Below are 23,611 nucleotides of genomic sequence, written 5' to 3'. Positions count from 1 at the left end.
TTTTTTTTTTTTTTTTGGTGGTTACAAGGTCAGTCAAATTGATTAATTCCATTTTGAGATGGGGAAGAGAAAATAGCAGATATGCTATAAAGTTTTAGTTTTATGAAATGCATTTAGGAGGTTTTAGGGATTACACAAAGGAAATTTGAAATTTTTGAGATGAGGAAAAGTATTTTTAATCTTAACATGGAAATTACTTTGCACACGGACTATCCAAAACAAATACTCAATATATTCATGGACAAATCTTTATTTTATTTTATTAAAAATACTTCACTAAAAAATATGACTTTGTATGTGAAAGACTTGTAATATTAACTGAAAGGTTGCCAAATTTTGTGAAAATATACTCAATATATTGAGAGTTATAAGTATTAAATTTATAAAGACTTTAAACGAGTTCAAAAGGTCATGTGACTTGGTTCAAATTGACCGACCCCGTGTTGAGAGAGTTAGAGATAAAGAGAATAATTTGTCTAGTCAAATGGTCTTCTAAAGTAATTGAACCCTTCTGTGTGGACTTTGACAAAAGAAGAAAATTACTTGAAGTTCGAGATACAACTGTGGTAACCCATGAGGTAATATAGGTGAATTTATCACAGATTGTATAGTAAGAAACAGAATAGAGAAAAATAATGCTTGTTGTTAATTGGATTCTAATGCAATTGAATCAGGCTGAATAGACTTTTGACAAGAAAAGAGAATTATTTGGAGTTTTAGATACAACTGTGATATCCTATAGTGTAAAGAATTTTTGAACATACGTTTGACTTGTTTCGAATATGTATCATTTTAAAACAAGTGGACTGTGTGCTCTCACATTTGTTGTTCGAATTTAACACCAACAAGTCACAGACACCTACTGCAAAAGAATTCCAGCCCACTCACAAAACCCAGACACCAAAACTCTCACATTTGTTGTTCGAATTTAACACCAACAAATCACAGACACCTACTGCAAAAGAATTCCAGCCCACTTACAAAACCCAGGCACCAAAACTCTCACATTTGTTGTTCGAATTTAACACCAACAAGTCACAGACACCTACTGCAAAAGAATTCCAGCCCACTCACAAAACCCAGACACCAAAACTCTCACATTTTACATTTTCTCTCCATAGATGACCTACCAGAAAAGTGGATGACGATTAATACCCAAAAATATCTTTGTTCCATGTGAGAGTAGTTCCACTCACTGACTAGCTGCCTTGGGGGGGGTACATTGCTAGGGATGAAGTGAAAACAGACGATGAATTCATAGGGACACATTGCCAGACCACCATGACACTTGACAGGTGAAAGTTGTCATGCCACAATGACACGTAACAATGGAGGTTGTCTGCTGCCAGAGTGTGTTGCTAAGAAATGTCATGTAACATCATACTTTGAGTGTTACTCAACAGAAAGCATGTTGCTAGGAATCATAGTTCCATAAAGTGGTACCAGAGGGTGCAGCTGTCTTAGGGGATATAGTGATATACTTTGATATCAAAGGGTCAGTTACTATAGGCAGACGGTGTTACTAAGGTTAGTGATGCTTGAGCAGATGGTGTTTCTATAAATGTATAGTTCAGTAGGATGAGGTTCTCATCATAGGGTGCCTCAACATGTAATTAAATCATTAATGTTGAGGTCCAGATTTAATTATATGTCCAAAATAGTTACAAATAAACCCATTATTTTAACGAGATAACTATTACGGCACTATTAGGTTTTATCACACATACTATCTTAATTTATCCATCATAAATTGCTCTTCTTAGTTAAGATATGCACAAAATTTACCAAAATTTAGTATGGTTTAAAAATATTTCATATATCCACAAACATTTTGAATTTTCACATTTAAATACATTTAAATTCAAAATTTTATGTTATTATTTAAGATAACTCAAAACTGTAGAACACAGTATCTTACCAAGACAGGTAGGCAGAGATTTTAAGGAACAGTTTCCAACATTATGATTTGTTCGCACTGAGCACGTCAAATGAACAAAAAGTGGTGGAATAGAGAGTCCTAGATTCTGCCGATTATTCATCTCATCTTCATCTTCAAGTGAAGATAAGACAGACTGCCTACCAACACTTGTGTCCTCTGACAAACTGCTAGCTTCCTCACAAGAGGGTGCTTCACCATCTTTAGTTGGAAAATCTAGAGAAATTATTAAATTTATTCTAAGATCATAAAGAAACAGGATGGTAACTTTGAAAAAATAGTTATATTTCACAATAAAAACTTGTATTCAAATCATTCATAAGCTTACCTATTTTCCTTTAAAATATAATCAAAACATCAAGTATAATCAAATCATATATTCATTTCCTATTGATAAATAATTTACAGTATGCTCTCTCTAGGTGCATAACAAGAAAATCTAAATTAAAAATACTGTAAATTTCAATTCTTTTTATTACTTAAGTAACACTTTTATCCACCTGCTAAATATAAAACTTTAAAAGGTAAAAATGTGGTAAGAAAATACTCCACTTGCTAGAAAGAACTTCCCAAATTCCTTACTAACAGTGAATATACAGTATTGTACTCTCTTTCATGCAGTGTACTAAATTCTAAAGCAAAAAAATATACATAACTTGTTTGCAGTTACAAAATGTTTCAAGTTACTTCAATAATACATATAGTATCTGCCTCATAAAGACATCTTTCTTAAATTACATGGTGCAACAGGCTTCTTGCTGCTTTACACTTCCATGCTTTAATGAAAAATATTTTTTTTTATTACATCAATGGGGGAAAATCAGTAATATGGTAGTCTTGTGGTTTATTTTAACATTAGCATTGTATATATGTTGAACACAAAAGTATTAGTATGCAGTTGTTGATCTTCAAAGTTGGTTCTGTAGCAATTTGATATTTTTATGTTTGTTTACAGAATTTCACACAAAGCTACAAAAGGACTTTCTGTGCTACGTGTCTCTAGTTTAGAAGAGATAGACTAGAGGGAAGGCAGGTAGTCAACATCACCCATCACCAACTCTTGGGCTACTCTTTTACCAATGAATAATTGGATTGACCACTACATTAAAATGCCTCAAGGCTTAAAGGGCAAGTATATTCAGTGACAAGATTCAAACCTGCAACCCACAGATTGCAAGTCGAGTACTCTAACCATAGGGGCCAATTTTTATGCTCAAGAAAAAAGAATTCCATAATATGTCATGAATGAAAATACAAGTTTAAAAGTAAACAAGAAAGCTTCTTACATGAATATAAACAATAGTTAACCTGATAGTGAAAACAAAATAACAAAAATGTGTAATAATAACTCAAAAAACTCCAGACAATTTCGCTACTTTCCTTATTAAATACAGGAACAATTCATATTCTATAATGTGCACATATAATGCAGACATTCCCATATACACAACAGCCAAAACTGATCAGCAAGAAGTTTGTTTGTACAACCTTTTATAAAAGCAATGTCACATTTTCTTATTGTATAGAAAGATTCGTTTTACTTCAGAATTTCATCAAAATATATTTTTCAAACTTTGCCATGATCATAAAAAGTTCAAATTCAATTAGATGTTATCAAGAAAGTTTTTCAGATATGTGAAATGGAATAATATAAAACTGAGTTAGCACCTAGCAGTAAAATCTGTTTGCTTTTTTCACACCTGGAAATGTATTAAAGTTCAAAAACATACCTACAGTAGAGTACGTTCGGCTATTGAAAGGCATTATTTTTAGACTACTTAAATATAAGTTACAATGCATCAGGATGAAACATACTTGTATTATCACATTTATAGTGAAGTAGCACTTGTGTATGATATACCTAAACTATGTATACAGGCATTACCAAGCATCATTTGCTTTGAATTTGCTAACCTTGTGTCTTGTGATTGCATTAAATAAACAAACTTTTCCCCATTTTTTTAATACATACAAATATAATGCTTTGTCATCTATGTCATGACACACAACACCTTCAGGCATACTATTTAAATCTCATTATTAAGAACATGTTTACTTTAAAGGGAGTAACAGTTAAAATGAAATGATCCTTCAAACTTTTAAAAAGTTCATAAAATCAGTATCAGAAGTTTATAAGAAAAATATACATCTTTTCATCCTTTAGAAAAAATAAAATATAATTAGGAGCTTCAATACCATAACAAAAACTTGGGGTTGATTTTTTCAAGACCATGAATGATAATTAAACAAAATCTTATTGATAATAAGATATGTTAAGCTTTAATGACGTTAAAGGTTTTTACTTTCAAGTTCTGAATACTAGTAACATACTTTGAAGAGCTATGAATTATACTAAGCTGCACACTGAAATGCAAATCATCTTAATGCCATTGTTTGTTCATTTATTAAATGCAATACTTAAAATAACTTACAGGTACACAATCAATTGTATATGTTTTTACTTAGCAGAATAACTTTAAATCCCTTAAATATACACATTTTACACTAAAATAACTATAAAAAATAACGAAATTTGTCTCAAAAGTTTACTACTTTTACATAATTCATTTGCTAATTTTTTTTCTTCACCAAAACATGAATTTCAGTGAAGAAAAGATGATGCAGAAGAGGCCTAATCTATTCTTTCATTTACTACTTCTGCTGGATCAAACTAGTTTCACCAAATCCACAACTCATCAGTGCTGCTTGGGAAAGAAGTAGACCTCATATAGTGGTTTGTTTGGTTTAAATGTATAGTCCTTTACTCACCTCTAATAACCTGAAAATACTTCAGGTGTTTGGATAGCGTGTGACAAATCTCAATTATTTTACGTCGTTTGTTGTGAGTAAAAGATTATACATCTAAACCAAAACATTTATGTAATGGTTTTTGATAATGTAAAACAGTCTTTTACACAATGGTAATTAACAATATTTTATATAATATGTATAAAAAATATAATAATAATACTCATTATTCATTTGTTGTAATGGCAAATGATTAAAATTTTGATAAAGACTCAATTCAAATTAACTGCTTCATAAGTTTAGTAAATGATAATGCAAAACTTGTCTTCAAGTGTTTCTGATAAGTTTACATGAAACTAAATATCACATAACTTTACATTAGGTGTTTTTTTACATATTGAATGCTCAAACTATCAAAGAGTAAATGTTACCTTTACTAAACAGCATGTAACACACACATGTACATTTTAGCCAAAGAATAAATAATCCATATGTCTATTAACATTAACTTACAATAAAGTCAGTTTAACGAATACAGTTAGAATATTTTACAGCTAAACGTACAATAATTAGTAACACATTCACCATTGAAACTGTAACATCTAAACTATCATTTCCTTTAAAATAATATGTTAATGCATTATAACTACTTCTTAGAATATTTTTAATGATGTTCTATTTCAAAATTACTTAGTATTTTATCATTAAAGTGTAAAAACAAACTATAGATATTATTGGGTGAGAGATAATGAGCAAAAAATCTCAAAATCTCTCTTGGAACAGAAAAACTAACAAAATGAAAAATCAAACTACTAGCATTCACATACTATATTAGATTTAAGAATTTTGATAAGGAACTACAAAAATAAATCACACCATTCAGTTCTTGATCAGGCACAAATCTGACATGTTCCATCTGAGAATCTGCCTCTGTTTCACTCTTCTCTGCATTTTCATCATCATCTGATAGTTCATTTATACCTTCAGCCTCTTCGTTATATTCAACCTTATCATAAATTTTCAAAGAATATTACTGGCAAATATAATTCTTTATGATTAAATTATACATTTCATTTTACATTCCACAAAACACTATTCAAAAGCAATAAATTACAAGCAAACATTGAAGTCAAAACTACAAAAGCTAGCTAAATTAAAGTAAAAACAAACTCTCATCAAATCAATAACTATTCCCTAATTTATAAAATGCTTCTACTTATTTGTGTGCATTGAAAAGACATTTTGAAAGAATGAATGTATTGACAGTTGCCAGATACTTGGACAACACAACTTAATAATCTCAAATACATAATGGTTTAGTAAAGAAGCATAAGAATTATATAGTGTGATAAAATTATAACATGCTCTCATGCGTGCCTCATTAAACATTTTTATTATATTAATATTATTTATTTTACCTAATCTAACTTTAACTAACCTGAAGTGATCCACAATCTTAGAATTCTTGACTACCAAGAAATAGCTGACAAACCTTTTTGACCAATACTTTTAACTTTTGTTTTGTGAGACAATTTGTTAAAAGAAAATGCAAATTACAATTACAGGAAGTAAGCTCAAGGTTTCTAGCCAAAACTTTTTAACCTACTTTTTTTTTTAAATACAAAGGGTAATACATACCTTGAAGGTTAGAGAAAGTTAGCCTCAAGAGATTAACAGCTTAACCTCACTCAAATTATATATTTTTTTTTATTCTCTTAGCTAAATAAAACATTAATGTTACCTGGTGCACCTGCTGTTCTGAAAAGTTGAAAAAATAAAAGTCTGGAAGTGAGGGAATGGGATGGAAGAAAGTCTGAAAGACTTTGGTGAATTTCTGTTTAATGCTTGAATGAAGTTGTTGGAGAGGTTCACAAGGATGATGGCGTCGCAGAAGGTCCAAAGGAAAATCTTTCCTCCAACTAGGAAACATCGGGATAGAAAAATATAAGATAATACTCAGATACAAAATGCTCAAGTGAAAAATATCATCAAGAATGAGCACCACTTTTTCTTTACTTCTCAAATAAAACAAGTTAACATTCACTATGCTTCTTAAAAAAACAATTTGTATTACATGTATCACCAATATTTTAATACCACATAATGGATTTTGAGATATTTAACAAGAATTATTTTTTCTTCACAATTAATCCAAACTGTATAATACAGGACAATCAGTTAACAATCAGGTACCTGATGATGACAAAACCTTGTCGAAACATTGTACATTTGCTGTTATATTAAACTTATATTAAAGTTTTTCTTCATTACCCATTCAAGCCATCTCCAACCATTATTTCTGTTTATTGTTAGTTTCAAATTGATATCAAAGTCAAAGATTTTGATAGGCCATGTTTAGCAATATTTGATAACCCTGGATAATTGTTTCCATTTACTTATATTATTTGGTACCATGCAAAGATCATTAGATAAATTCAATTTTTAATGTTAATGTTTCCTTTGTCAGCTTTAACAATAGCTTTTGTGGACCCACTACATCTTTTGACTTGTGTAGTTTTGTATGTATAAATGAAGAAATCAATGAAAAGGATGAGGAGACCAAGAGAAAATACAAAAAAGTTTAAAGCACCTATACCTTTAAAGACCTATACTTAGAAGCCCTCAGGAAGGTTTTCTTTAGATGTGTAAGAACATTTCTTCTTCTTAAACTTTCATTTTTATAGTCATGTGGACTGAAAATGCTATTTTGTAAAATAATTTCTGTACTTAATTTTGTAACTTTTTTTCTTGAATTTAGTTATTTAATTTGAATCTTGTTCCATGACTGAATTTACTTTTTTACATGTATACCTTTAGTTCCTATAAATGGTTTATTGTGAGTGATAACCCACAAATCTACATGGTACACTAACTTTATTTCACATATTTAACTTCGCACCTTTCTCCTTCCCGTATCATACTAGCATCTCCATCTTTATTGTCTCTATCCTGCTCCAAACTTTTTTTGCTGGAACTCTTTTCAAATGACTTGTGGGTCTCTTCCATAGAGACTTTGACCTTGAAGTCTTTTACATGCCCACAGATCATCTGCAGAAAATGAGTAATGTCCACTTCAAGTAGATTTTCCTGGCAGATTCCATCCACAACTGCTTCCACATCTTGTTTGTCAAGGTGGTAGCCATGATGAAGACACCTAGATAAATCAGCCAAATAATGAAAGACATGAATTAAAAGTCTGTATAATCTTTAACTAAAAATGTTTCTTAAGCTGTCTAGCACAAATTACTCTAATTTAAATTTAAAATTTGAAAAAAAAGTATAGTAAACATGCATATCAGTTTAATTTGCATTAAAAAATAATAAAGTTTTGTAAACATGAATTTTAAGTTTCACATGCATACAAATGGTATTTTGCTAAGATTCTGTCACATTTTACTTGGTGAAAAACAAAAAAAAAGCAAACCACAACACACCTGAACAGTGCATAAACAAAGCTCTTTGAAAATGCTGCTTCAACAAGATTACAGTGCCTTTTAAGATATAATTTGTCAGAATATGTTTCTCCTTCCTCTGACCTGCATTCTGGTGATGGCTGTTTAGAGTTTTGGCTCTGTTGTGACTCATAACATGAAAAGCCTATGCTCTCTGCCTCACTGTATGAGCCATCAATCTTAAAGGTCATGTCTTGGTAAATATCTTGGCACTTTTTAAAGTTTTCTTCATAAACGAGTTGGTTAATAACTGATCCAAGATGGCAATCATAGATGTAGACTGGCAATATGACACAACCATATGCTTGATTTGTGGAAATATTTTCAGGTTTGTCATTTTTCACCATGTGTTCAACAGGCAATGGGAGAGTTGCATCATCTACTGACTCATTTTTACCTTCAACATCCTCTTTGGTTTCTCCATCCTGAAAAATCTTATAAGCTTCATCTCTCTGTGATGAACTATTTGCATCAACAACTTTTTTGACAAGCCTCACAGATCTTGCACTCAACTGACTTTCATCCATTTCCAATTTAGTTAACATAAGCCTCTTTAGATCTTTGTAAGAAGCAGGAATTACAATAAGTAACACATGGTGTGGTGAAGCATACTTTGCAAAACATCTCCAGTTCACTATGTTATCATCATCGTAATCATCTTTTAAGGTATATTGCCCATTCTGACAGCCCTGTTTTAGCAATGGTGAGCTGTCTTTACTATCTCCCGTAACAAAAATATCTGTGCCACACTGGTAAAGAAAAGGTATGCTAGGTGCTTTTGGATCCCTTTCTCTTTCAAAAATTTTCCTAGGAAGTTGTTCAATTTCTCTTGGCCCCAAAATAATTTCTCTATCATGGATCTTCTTTAGGTTTTCCATAAGAAAATGAAACAATATTATATTGGAAATGTCTTTCTCTTCAGTATCATCATTATCTGGACTGTTAATATCTAAAGAAAGAAAAAACAAGTTGGATGTAAAACCAATAAGAGCAAAACAAGATTAGATATATACACACACACTGCCCGAAAACAAGGATTCTTCATTCACATTTGTAAACATAAAACACGCTGATCATGTGATGTGTTTGGTGACTACTTAAGCCCTAAAAATGAAAGTTTGTTTGATTGTTGCTAAATACAAATCTGCACAATGTGTCTTCTGTACTGTATCCACCATACAAATTCAATTTCCAAATTTTAACATTATAAGCTCTTCAACTTGCATCTAAGTCACCAGGGGACATAAATAAAGATATTTAGTCATGACATTATCAGGCTTCTAAATATGGGTAACATCAACAATCTCTCCAACATTCAAAATGGCATGATAGTGTCCATCTAACAAGATAATTTTTGATAAAAGAGTTAGCACAAAGGATCACATATAAAGTGTAATAGACTTAAAATAAGACCCAAAACTCAAGCACTTTCGAATAAGTGACTATTCTTCTTCAGGAGAACAAAGGGAACAAGATCATTGATATTAAACATGTATTTTTCTAGCCACTTATTCAAAGACACTCTCTGTCAGAATTTATCAACAATATATTTGAAAGGGAAATCACTTATCACTTGAAATTAATGTGAATACAAACTGTTGGTGACAAACCAAAAGAATCAAAGATGAGAAAAATTGGTAAAGTGTACAAATCATGTCTTAATTGACCAACTTCTTTATCAGCAAGTAGGATTTGACTATCTTCAACTATATCATATGAAGAACACTGTAAAAATTGTCACATGAGATCTGAAGGTTAACATTTTCTTACTCTGAAAACGTACTTCTGATAGGTACTCACCTCCTCTCACCCAAAGCTATCTCAATCCTGGTCTGCCTTCTAAGCATTGCTAAAACAAATTTTGGTACAGTGCACCAGTCTTTATACCCCATCAGTTTTGCACCATTTCAGAACATGTGCTGATCATGTGGCTACTCTCCACCAATCGCACTGTGTCATCTATACTGGCACAGCTAGTTCCCTCTACTACTCTAGAACAATCCTCACTTTCAAGAATTGGAAGGCACAATCCATAAACCCCAGCATCTCAGTGAGGAGGAAGGGTGGAAAGTGGGTGAGAGAAGGTAACTACCTATCAGAAATACATTTTCAGAGTAAGAAAATATTAACTTCCGAAACGATATCACCTCCTCTCACTCAAAGCTAGAACAGGTATGCTCTTCAACCCAGCAATAAATACAGTGACACAATTTAGTCAGAAATTAATTGACAGGCACAACTGGAGTCAATAAGGAGATGTACAGCACTGAATCAGTTTAGGAAGTGCTGGATAACTATGACATGAATCAGTACGGAGTGGACAAAAATAGAAAGGCTTGTGAGTATACAACCACTTTCCCTTATATGTACATGCCAAAGGAAGTGTCTTGGGTTACATTAGATTACGGCAAGTGTGGTCCATCCGGGCAAAACATCTAGTGGAAACACCTCGCATAAGATATAATGATCAATAAAAACATCCAGGAGAAGTGCCTTGGATACGTAGGATTATGAAATATATAAATTACTGTTATGAATTTGATTGTGAAGGTCATCATAACTAGCCCTCTGTCCACATCCATGTCATAACAAGACATTGTAAGAAACAAGATATAGTACCAAACAGAGTGATAGTGAGTTACAGTGTCAGTAAATGAGCTACAGAGAAAAACAAAATAACAAGATGTGGCTAGGGCTTAAGGAGCATCGAATGTATTTGAATAGGCCAAGTGCAGCCCACCCAGTCAAAAACATCCAAGGGAAGCACCTTGGGATAAGAAATATTTAATCAATTAGTGCTGTCTGCCCAAACAAAAACATCCAGGGGAAACATGTTGGATACTGAATATTACTGTATAATTCATTATTCAGTACTGTAATCATTATAATAACTATAGCCCTCTTCTTACCAAGTGGATATACGTGAGCTAGAAAGTTTTGTTTTTCAAAAACCACTCTGAAGGAAACCTCTGCGATCCACCACTCCAGCGACTGGGAACCGGAAGTGGTAAGGACTCCCATACTCCACTAGAAGGAAAAAGGAGGGAAATACGCAGTTAGGAGTCCAGAGGAACAACACACCAGAAACAGTGCAATGGGTGTCTGCAATTCCCTATTTTGAAAAGCAGATAAACCCTGATTGTGGGAATCATGGGTCAGTAGGGATGGGCAGAAATCCACATCTGCTTTACTCATGAGGTCCATGAGTGATAGTCCTTTATAAATGAAACTAGTAACTTTTAGTAAAAAAATATATAGATATACATACCACTAGAAAAGCTGCCAGTGGTCTTATGGAAACATTCCATCTCAACAGTGAGCATTATAGAATTATTCATATCTAGTGAAAATAAGAAGCATACCTGACCAGGTGGGATCCTGAAATATGATATATATCAACTAAGAATATAAACGAAAAGTAATATGTTGACTTACTGCAGTCAAAGGTGAACAGACGTGTAGAATCGTCATGGGAGGCAGACGATACCTGCACGAGGAAGACACAGCCAGATAATGTGCAACAAATATATTGGAAGTAGTGCATATCCCAGCCTGAATGATTTCCTCCAAAGGCCGGGGAAGGCGAGCAGATAAAGATATAATTTGATGACAAATGGGGTGAGAAGAAACATTGTGCAGACAGCGACCTTTCATGGACAAGTCAAAATAAAACAGTCATATGAGTTGACAAACCTAACCAGTGAGTGCAATAGGAGACACAGAAGGAATCCTTGAAACAAATAGACAGGAAAAATAACATGAAAGAAGGCATTATGGAACACATAACATATCAGGGAACAAACTGGACAAAAAAAACTCTATCCAGAACCAAACACGAGTAAATGTGGGAAACGGAAGGTAATGAAATAGGAGAAAAGGCCAAACCACCTATTTGGGCAGCAGATGTCTTGGAAAGGAAGGCTCAATCAGGATAGAAGATAACATAAAAGGAATGGTAAAGGGTGCGGGAAACATCAATGGCATAAATATTGGAAAAATGATTACCACAAACAAGGAGGAGGAGGAGGAAGAGGACTTAAGGGAAAGATGGTATGAGGAACATGTAGCAATGGATTCAAATGGAGAACTGGACATGGCATGAAGGACAAAATTGATATCCAATATGACAAACCAAACAGACATAAAGGATGAACAAGAGGAAAGGAGCAGAAAAGAATGGAAATAACAGAGGAGGAGAAAGCTTTCTGGAAGCAGAAAAATCAGAAGGTGTTCAACAAGGCAACCCTGTAAAAAGAAACAGTTGATACAGACAAACCCTGATCAAACAACCAGACAAAAAACTGGGAAAGATGAGGTACCAAAAGTACCCTGAGCGGAGGCAAGGGACTGAACAAAAGCCATGTGCGAAGATGGAGTTTGGTGATATTGGAATGAACTATGTCCAATTGCAGTTGTCAGAGGAGAGATTGGGACAAAGTTAGACTAGAAGATGTTGCTCCAGTAAGGGCCAAAGCAGAAGGAACCACATCGGAGCAGACCAATACAAAGTAACAAGCAGGAAACGACAAGGAGTTGTCTGAATAGGGGAAAAGACTCTGGACAGGAGTCTAATCGGAGAGTAGGCATGAAGGTGAAGACCCCTCCAATCTTGACTGAATGAATCTACTCCCAAAGCTTTTCTGATAATCATTCAAGTCAAAGGAAAAAAAAATGGCAAACCTACTATAATGAAAGCAAATAATTTAGGTTACCATATTTCTTATGTTATTTCTTATGCTGACAATCTTGACTAAAAAGATTTTGGTATAGTTACTTAAACTTAAAAATAATTTAAGAAATCAATCTTCTTTGAAAACATATAAAAAATACTCAAGATACTTAACTGTCATTTTTAAACACTAATATCTAAACATATATATTTCAAAATGCAATTGAAACAAATACAAACTGTTGAGTACCTTGCATAACTTAGTAACAGACAAACAAATTATCATTTGCATTAAACATTTATTCTGTATTGCGCAGATCAGAAATTAAGTTTGTTTGTTTTGAATTTCGCACAAAGCTACATGAGAGTTATCTTTGCTAGCCGTCCCTAATTTAGCAGTGTAAGACTAGAGGGAAGGCAGCTAGTCATCACCACCCACCGCCAACTCTTGGGCTACTCTTTTACCAACAAATAGTGGGATTGACTGTCATATTATAACGCCCCCATGGCCAAAAGGGAGTGCATGTTTGGTGGGACAGGGATTCGAACCCACGACCCTCAGACTGTGAGTTGAGCGCCCTAACTACCTGGCCATGCCGAGCCCAGATCAGAAATGGAAACAGGACATAAAATAATAAAAGAACTCGGTAGACCAAAATGCATTAAAACAATCAATCAATTAAATTACATTCTTAAAAACTTAAAACCTACCTTGAATAAGTGTGGAAAACAGAAGTTCTGCTTGCTGACATTTGGGAAGTAAATTAAGCAAGTCAAAACTAAAGGGCACCTGTGTAATAGTTGGTTCAGGTTTGTGGTTTAAGATTGAAATCTGGGATAACATAACATCTGGAGTGGACCTTGCTGCTGAGAGAATGGACTGTTGTTGGTCTGCTTTACTCGAACAAGTTGAAGAATTCATTCCGAGAGGTCCCGACCTTGGAGAAGGAACTTTCATATTCTGGCACATCAAGCACAAATGTTCAAAAGTAACCAAGGCTGAGATGCACTCCAGATCTACTAAATGAAACTGAACAGACAAAAATTTATCTTAAGAGCACATAACACCTACAAAATTTAAGAATCCATCATTAATAATAATAATCCAAGCAAGCTGAAAAGACAAAATAAATTACATTTTTTGAAGACAAAGTAGTATTTGTAGATGATAAAATACATACAGTGTAAACTAAGCCCAAGGTGGATTAACAGAAATTAGTTGGGAAGGCTAATCATTAATGCTAATTAATTCTTTAAACCCAAGCAGACACTGCCAGCATCAAGTCAAAAATTCAGATTTACTCATCAGACAGTGACAGCAGCCGATAACATTTGTCACTTTGGCTGAAAGCTAATCCAAACCATGTTTTATCTACTTTTTATAAATATACTGAAAATTTTATAAGGTATGGTGATAATTATTAGGACATCATGAACATAATTCTGACAGAATGCATAAAAAATTATGTGTTTAAAGAGTTAAGACACATTATGAACAAAACAATATCTTAATTCATACTGACTACAATTACAGAAAATTATCATTATGACATTATTACAGTTTACAATACTTTTTCTGCAATACCAAATGCTATGGTTTATATTGCTTTATACTGATATGATCACGCAGTGGCTGGTTGTAAACTAGTTTGGAACAAAAATCAATCACTGCATGTTGTTTATCAATACTACAAAGTTTCCAATAATTATTTACCAAGCTCAACAAAACTAATAGGATTTTTACAAGTTTTAATTAACTGTAGTTAATCACTGCCATGACATATTAAGTGAATTCAGGAAATTATTTTGGAGAAAATCTACAACAACAAATTGTTACAAAATGATCAAGTCTTCATTGTGTATTCCATTGCAATTAGTTAAGTTACTTACACATAAAATTTCCTATAATTATGAACACAGTAATCTTTAGAAGTATAGGAAAAGAAGAAGAGGATCAACCACATCAAAATATTTCCAGTAAAACAGATATTAACTGAAAAGTAGTGATAACAGACACCATGACACTTGTGCTATTTGTAAAATAAAAATATAGATATTGAAATAAATAAAAAGAAAATGTACACAGTATACATGTATATGATTATTATACTACAAAGGTTAGTCAGATATTTTCTTTTTCTATTACTGTTATTAAATTTTCCTAAAACTTTTGCTTAGAAACTCAATGCTTTAAAAATATTTGTTCAACAGAAAAAAAGTGATAATGACATAAGTAGATTTTAATAACATGTATCACTTTGCTTTAGCTAAAAATGAGATAAGTTGAAATTTAATTTCTTTGAGGTATACAAATAAACACAAACAAGCTTTTATCTACTGCACAACTTAATACTAGAGCTCCACAATAGCACAACACTGAACCAAGAAGGAACATCAACCATCCAAATGCAAAGGTTAGTACTAAGGCTTATGTTTTAAATTCACAAAGACTCAATGCAGAGGTCAGATATGTCAAGAGTTTGTTGTTTTTTCTTTAGTCAGAAAGTACAGAAGTTAACTAGAGAACTACAACGTGAAGTCACAATTAAAAATGATTAAAAATTTGTAAAACCAAAGAGAATTCAAAATTAACAAAAATAATTTATCTTGAAAAATGTTTAAGACAGTAAAACGTTTGTAAGTATGGTGCAAAATAAAAAACTTTGAAGTTCTGTTCAATTCTTCAAGACTAGATCTGGGTCAGCAGAGATTCAAAGCTTATTGGTGGATAAAGCAAGAACTTTCTGAAAGTTAACAGCTTATGTATAAAGTCAAACATGATTAAAGAAATAAATTAAGCTTTTTATGTATATTCTCATACGTTTTTATACTGGTATATGGATTTCAAAACAGTGGGTGAATATATGAGGAAAATAAATTGTTTATACATTAAAATTCCCATCTTTAAAGTGATAAATCCTTTCTGGAAATGTAGTTATATGAAAGTTAATTATGCTTTTACCTTAAATGGATTTAAGGAAATTAATCTGTGCCATAATATAAATAGACTGTTTAGTTTAGATAATATTGATTAAATTATTTTGTGAGTGCATATTATATTATTGTTTAGTATAGTAAGTACTGAGGTAATTCATTTTTCTACAGTCTTATATTTTAAAAAAATTACTACTAGAGAAATTCAGTTTTAAAAAAATAACAATTTGATGAATGGTAAGAAAAGTTTTAGATGATGACAAACAAAATGCAACCTCAGAGACAATGAATTTTTTTAGCATCAGCCCCAAAATAACAAAACTCTGCTGCCCATTCCATAGTTTGTAAAACAAGCAGACAGCAGTATTCTACACACAAAGCAATGGGAATTACATATGTAAACTGGTGTAGATATCAATGGATTAACCAAGTGACAAACAATTTGAGACAATTTAAAATACAGTAAAAACCAGTAATACTACAGTGTCATTAGTATTGACAGAAAATACAAACTAACCCAAAAACATTTACCATATAACCTTATCAAGTCTGGAAACAGAATCAACACAATAACTGTGACACTGTGATTTGAGGGTCTTCTTTTATGCAAAGATTCAAGCTCTGTCACCTGACCAAGTCTGACAACAAGGACAGAAGAACTTTGATCTCTCTCTGACTGGGTGAAAATGACAATGATATAATAATTATCAATAGAAAAATAGCAATATAAAACTAATAAAAATAGTTTAGCCACTACGTGACCTCTTTCTTTCACTTTGGGTGATACTTACCTTCTATGAATAATTCATGTCAAAATATGCTTACACTTAAGTATGATTAACTAAAACTTTCATACCAGAACAGCCAATAAAATGATTTACATTATGAGAAGTATGTGCAATTAATTTGAAAATCCAAGGCTTATCACTTGACCTAGCCTGGCAACAATATAATGGCTCTGAACTCTACATTGGCTTATATATTCATATTGATGGTCAACTTAAAACTTATTAACAACAAGGAACATACATCTACAGCATATTCAAGTTTTGAAATAAAAGAAAATTAGAACAACATTAACATTTTCTTTTAGTGTTATCTTGACTTTTATGCATGCTACAAACTCAAATTTGTGTATTAACTTTAGGCCTAGTATAGTTGATTTTCTTATCAAACGAAAATAAAATGCTAAGCACACTGAGCCAGGATTTTTTTTTTGTTTTTAAAACTTAATAATAATAATAATTATTATTATCTTACTGCATTGACTAGTTTATGGTAGTTCAGTCCTTGAAGAAAGTTACAGTATGGAAGTTGAATTGTCACAACTCCATGTTGTGGCTCAACCCAACATTCTGTAATCAGCTGAAGTTCTCCATCAGCTTCTGCCATCTCAATTTCTCCATCTTCATCATCTGAAATACTAACGTAAAAAAATAATTTCAACACTTTTTAACAAAAAAGACAAAATGAAATGTATCAAAATTATTTCACCATGTAATTGTGACAACATCTGTTGTATAGCTAAGTCAATACACTGCTGTTATTGTAGGTTTTGTGATCCAAACCTCAAGAAGTTGTCCATAAAATACAATTTGTTTTGCAACAACAATAAAATGAAATTACTTAAAAGTAAATCATTAGTGTATAAAATAAAAATAAGACTTTTTTAAGGATAAAATATTAATGTTAATATTAATATTATTAGCAATGGCAAAACAGTACAAAAAGTAGGTAATAATGACTTGAGTATCAAACAGCTCACACGTTGGCAAGTTGCTCGCTTGCAGAAAAAAAATGATGTGTCCAATACATTAATAAAAATAAAGTATTTTACCACTAGAAACTATGAGTAACTAAGTAAAATGAAGGTTTGTTTGACAACATGCGTGTAAACATTTAGCAAGTTGAAGCAATTGGATGTTTTTGAGGGAATTTTACAATTGCTTCACCCTTTTAAGTTTAAAAAAGTAACTGAAGAAATTTAAGTTATTGAAGCTTACCTATCTACGAGTTTAGTGTTGGAGTAAGGTGGAAAAAGAATGTATTGGACAACGCAAGGATGAGTCTCTTTTTCCACATCACTGTTGATGTGCACTTGTGTGTCAGTTTCTCTCAAGACATGGTCTTCACTCTAATTTTTAGATGAAACAAGATGGAGCCACAAACTTATAAACACATCTGTAACATGTATCTTCTAGCCTAGTTTATCAAACTTAGAGACCAACCATGTTCTACTACAAAATAAATTTAAAGACTCTGTCTAGCATTGATTTTTTTTATTTTTTCATAACTGTAGAGAAAGTTTTAACAACTCTTAAGTATTTCATTCTCTTTAAAATTCAACCTATTTGACTAAATGCAAATACTGTTTACTTTTATTTAAAAAAAAAAATGAAAACTAAAAAAACACAAAAAAACAAATCACTGACCATGGTATCCCACAAAAGAATTTTCAAAAATTCTCCATAATAAAACACTTAGTGTTTTGTTATTCCAAAAAAAGTATGTTTTAATGAAGGTATCAATATAAAATCACTTCTAAATCCCAATCAAGAATATTATTTTTAATTAATCCAATCTTTGACCATTGTGTTTTATGACAAAAAAAAAGCCCTTTACAGATAATCATCAAGAGATGCCAAAAATATAGTTTAATTATACAATAGTAATATAATTCAAGAACTTGCCATTTGGAGTGTCATCACTGAAGGATGACTTCAGGGCAATGTTCCTTAAAGTTTAATGAGAAATTTTAATGCACATTTGTTCTTTTTCCACCTTTCTCTTTTCAGATTTTAATGATCTATTCAGCCTTTTTCATTCCAGGTTCCAGCTTGGGCACTGAATAGGTTTGTTTTTTTTCATAGTGCCTGCCCAGTGAAAATGGGTTTTCTTGAAATATTTCCCTCCCCCCTCACATACACACACACACACATCAAATTCTTTGCCACTGAATTTATAGATACCTGCCATATTTTTGTTTATATTTCTTTACTCATCTACTAGACATCATCATTGAATTCTCTCTTTTATCCATCCAGACACACCATATCCATTTAGTATCATCTTAAACATTTATACATGTATGAGCAGCCACATGTATGCATGTGTATATATATATGTATGTGCATCCACGTGTATGTATATATATGTACATAAGAAATATTATTTTTCAAAATTATTTTATTTATTACTGATTTTTAATTATTTTTTTTTTACTTCTCATCCCAATAAATTCTTTATATCACATGTCAGGCAAAACGACAATTGCCTAATAATCAAACACCCCAGGTATTAAGTCCCAAATTCCTGTCAAGACCATTATTTATTTCTTTTATTGCTCCTTTCATTGAGAAAAGGGCTTTAGCCCACAGATAAGAAAAACGTTTTCCATTATGCAAAGTTCTTGTGAAGTCATTAAGCACAACTGTCATGAATATGAAGGTAAATGCTGATCAAATTTAAAATATATTTCAAGTGTATGGCTATTGTGACAATCTAATCACACTTAATGACTTCAAAATCAAAACAACCAGGACTGAAAGAATTATGCGTTAAGGAAATTTTTTTAACCCGTGACCTACGGTTTCCTACCAATAAAACTATGTGAAAGAAGCCAACCATCAATAGATAAAACTTCAGATAAATTCTTAAATTGTATTACCAATGCAAACAAGTAACTTATTTGTTATCAGTTCAATTTAATTTTCTGCCAAATTTTTTCCATACAGAAAATATATAAAGAATAATGATAGAAAGTTATAAAAATAAAATCAGATCACTCTTATCATAGAAAACAACTTCATACTGCATGTACACAATTTCAAGGATCTAAACTTTCCACAGGAAAAGTTTTAATTCTGTAATATACATACACTGGTATTCTGCCCAAGAGTTTGCTTTCTTATTATTACCAGTTTTAAAGACTTGACTATTCTGTCAGTCAATCTTCAAAATCTCTGATCAAAATATAGCTCAAAATGATGAAAAAAATCTTAGAAAAGGAAAATAAAATTGTTCAAAATTTAGTTTTTCCCAATCAAAATATCTATATTGAATAAAAATACATGAAAGAACATTTTAAACAAGCTTTACTTATCAGATTTTTAAAGAACACATACAACAAGTGTTTGTTTAAATACCAGAATTTTTTAACTAATTAAGTTTCAGAAAATATCTTCTACCTGTGGTGAATGATTACAAAAAATTAACATGCACATGATGTACATTTTGATAATACACTCATTTCAAACTTCTTTTAACTTACATTAATAATGCCAAAACTTTCAGTCTTCAACAATTATTTATTAGTTTTAATTTAACACTTTGAAAACTGGGTGCACTGAATTGGTGCATCTGTTCTATGATTTTTTAAACTGCATTGTGAAAATAGACTATTGGATGAAAACGTTTTAAACTTCAAAGTCATTTTGTACAAATTCTGTAGATTCTACAATTAAAATCTCTTATTTTCATATATATACATACACACACACATCTATGAATTCACAACTTTGGGATTTTGAAAATATTTCATTCTGATACATTTTTTCAAAAACAATTAAAAATGCTTACCTTTGTTGTAGATTTTTATTACCGATTGTCATGTTTTCCTACATTCTTGTAAAGTACTTATTTTATAAAACTGTAAATTTTATTTTTGTTTTGATTCAGAAAGTAAACACGCAATTTTGCAGTTTCACAATTTTTACATTACTTGGCATACAGTAAAAAGAGCTTTTACCATGACAAAATTATAAGCAAGTCAATTATTGTTTATTGCTAATCAGAAGGTTAAATTTAATATATGTAACAAGCTTCAAACCCATTTTAAATTCATTGAAATGTTTGTTTCTACATTTTCTTTCAGTGATTTTCTTTCTCCATTCAAGCAGCTACTTAGATCAATATGGCATAATGCAAACAAGGCCTAACACTGTGAATGCGTCGGTGAATGATTTAACTAAGCCTACCTCATCTTGTTCTGGAAAAAAAACAATTATTTTCCTACCATACCTCATCATTAAGTTTTAAAACATATCAGGATTATACTTGTAGTGAAAGTTGTTCACAAGAATTTTCTTCTAGCAACATATAACCAAGCTAAGCCTTTATCAGTTTATTCTGACCTCTATGCAAACCACCACTGAAGTTGAAGCATTATGCTGTTACAGATCAAATAAACAAAGAATAAGAGCTTTTGTGACACGGTTCGATCAGTAGCCCATGGTCTCTCAAAGCTTAGATATAGACAATTACACTACACCATAATAACAAAAGCTGACACAGAGTGATTGGCTAAAACTGATAAAATTACACTTGTATTTAAGTCAAAAGAAAAAATTAGTTTTATTGTTTTGAAATCTATTATGACTTTCTTCCTAGCTGATTACAAGTATAATATCAGAATCAGAAGCATTCAGGAAATTCTCAAACACATTTTTTTTTGTGTGGGAGCATACCAAAAAATCATCCAAAAGCTGAATTGCTGTTTTTTTTGTAATTGTTATGTATGAAATTGTATAAATAAATCTTTTCTTACTGGATAAATTTCAGCTCTGTTTTATATATATATATATATATATATATATATATATATATATGTGGAAAAATGGCTACAAGTTTTAGTTTATATACTATTACCTTTTATTCAATAATACAATTTTAGTCAGGCAGGCTACATCCATTCAGGTATCAAAGAGTTAATATATTATGAATGTGCAAGCTAAAATATTTATGAATTTGAGAACTCATATTTTCAAGAGGCATTCAAAGTATATACCTGCATATCCAGCTCAGTCACCATGTTAATTATTCCAGAGCAGGAGTGTCCAAAGTGAAACCTTTCTTGCAGTCTTCTCCTGAAGAAATTATAAAATATTCAAGATGTTAACTACTCAACTAATAGATTAAGTTCATATATCTAAATTTTATGATCTTTTATTCAGGAAGTAAAAAGTTTTACACAAGTTAACCAAGACTTTTTAACCAAACTTCCAGAGAAAATTTACCATTAGGCCACCTAAGTCTCTTTTCATCCTGTTTCCTTGTATACTAATAGTAATCATCATTTGGGTTTAACAGCACTTATAAATAGTTCTTTGAACATTTTCCTAAAGATATACGTGACAGAATTCCTTTAAAATTTGTGTTACACACTATTTTACTCATTCTGACTAGTAGCTTTTTCTACTTTTAGTACAAAAATTTTTAGAAACAGTAAAGGTAGTGTAAAGTGAACTACAATGGACACAACCTATGCAACATTAGTTATAAGTTTTCTTTTAACTATTATACATGATGTAAGTTTTTGGCAGGTGATTAATGAAAGTGTTCCAAAATGGGACATTAATTTCGTGCCGACCTAATACTTTCTAGAATGACTTCAAATTGTAACATGAAACTACATTTGTTTATCCTAAATAGCTTTAAACTCCTAACAGTATACATCTGTTTATACTTAAATTTTATTTTATTGCCCTTTGAACCATGACTAACTGACATTCTCACAATAAATTTGTAAATTACTTAGCAAACGTGCATCTCACGTTACTCTATCGAAATACATAATGTACAAGTTACTCACAAGTTGCTAAAAAGCATACCTCATAAAAATGTTTTTTATTATTATTTTTTTATTTTACCTAATCTAACTTCATCTAACCTAAAACGTTTCTAATTTTTACATTTTAGTTACTTTTATAATAGTAAGTTAAAGAAAACACACGAATAACTAAAAGTAAAGTACTTACCTGGATCTTTTTTTTTTTGCTGTCAACTGTCAATTACATTTAACTCTACCTTTTTGTATTAATGGTACTACTGCACTAAATTGTTTATTCAATTAAATAATGCATCAAATGATATAGAATAATCACATGCAAAAAGCAGAAATGTCCTATAACTATCACAATTTTTCTGGCTTTCTAACTATCAGTCAAGGGCCATTAAAAATTCAGCTAATTTCATTGATTTGTTTCCAGTGGGAATAAAGTTTTAACTGGAAGTGAAATAGACAATTCTCTGTACAGAAAACAACATAATATAATACATCATTTGATAGATTAAAACCTTGGCTGCCTATTGGTTAATATAATATAATATTAAATGTCAGAAAGAACTATTTGCAAATTTCAAAGAATAGGATGTGACAGATGGCAAGAGGAGTCTGATTTTCTATTTGATGGATCTGTAACCAAATAAGATTGAAGGCTATAAAAAAGTATGCTTTGCCTGAGTGATGACAACATTATAACAAGTAAGTTACAATAAATTTTATACTTCTTTAACATAAACTGTTAAAAAGTGGTTATTGTACAAAGTAGGACTACTTTTTTAAGTACTAAATACCACTCTCTTCACAAAAAAAAAGTGAGTTCATCAAATAAATTATTGCAAAGAGAAGTTTAACCTGAAAGAAGATGTACCCCATCACTGTGTAGGTCCTATTTCTGCTGAAACATATTACTACAGTACCTTTTACCTTTCCCACACTGTAGTATCTACACTATTTTTATCTGTCTATTCTTTATATTTTTGGCTTACTTTTTCACTTTTATACACAAATGTGCAAGGAATCAGAAACATAGTCTGAAAAACTGACTCCAAAAACCTCACTTTGTCAATGTGGATAGAATCCTTGCAACTGCAGCTAAGGGCAATGGGGTGCTAGGACTATTCTGAACTGTCCAAATCCAGCGATGATGATGTAAATAACGACTTAGTGTAGTCAAAATGTTTGTAACAGCTTGTTCTGGTATGGACACTCCTTGCTTTCTCGTCCCATGGTTGGTTAATAATGATGATGGAATAGAGCTGAGGAAATCTGATGGCATACGTTCATATCTAAGAATGAAACATTTCAAAATC

General features: G+C 31.5%; 1 protein-coding gene across 1 annotated transcript in view; it reads right to left on the bottom strand.

Annotated features, from left to right (window-relative positions):
* LOC106467423 (KICSTOR complex protein SZT2-like) overlaps positions 1–23,611 on the bottom strand; it is a gene marked incomplete at its 3' end in the record, with an annotated part of 86,873 nt that overhangs the window by 7,191 nt on the left and 56,071 nt on the right. The window contains exons 14-23 of the mRNA XM_022395604.1: positions 23,360–23,587; positions 21,525–21,603; positions 17,743–17,873; positions 17,000–17,162; positions 13,517–13,835; positions 8,119–9,085; positions 7,584–7,838; positions 6,426–6,603; positions 5,561–5,690; positions 1,919–2,152 (exon numbers count right to left, since the gene is read on the bottom strand). Coding sequence (XP_022251312.1) covers positions 1,919–2,152; positions 5,561–5,690; positions 6,426–6,603; positions 7,584–7,838; positions 8,119–9,085; positions 13,517–13,835; positions 17,000–17,162; positions 17,743–17,873; positions 21,525–21,603; positions 23,360–23,587 — 2,684 coding nt within the window. The remainder of the gene's footprint in view (positions 1–1,918; positions 2,153–5,560; positions 5,691–6,425; positions 6,604–7,583; positions 7,839–8,118; positions 9,086–13,516; positions 13,836–16,999; positions 17,163–17,742; positions 17,874–21,524; positions 21,604–23,359; positions 23,588–23,611) is intronic.

This window comes from Limulus polyphemus, unplaced genomic scaffold (assembly GCF_000517525.1).
Source record: "Limulus polyphemus unplaced genomic scaffold, Limulus_polyphemus-2.1.2 Scaffold2609, whole genome shotgun sequence".
Taxonomy (NCBI): Eukaryota; Metazoa; Arthropoda; class Merostomata; order Xiphosura; family Limulidae; genus Limulus; species Limulus polyphemus.
This window is presented reverse-complemented; position numbering and strand designations above follow the sequence as displayed.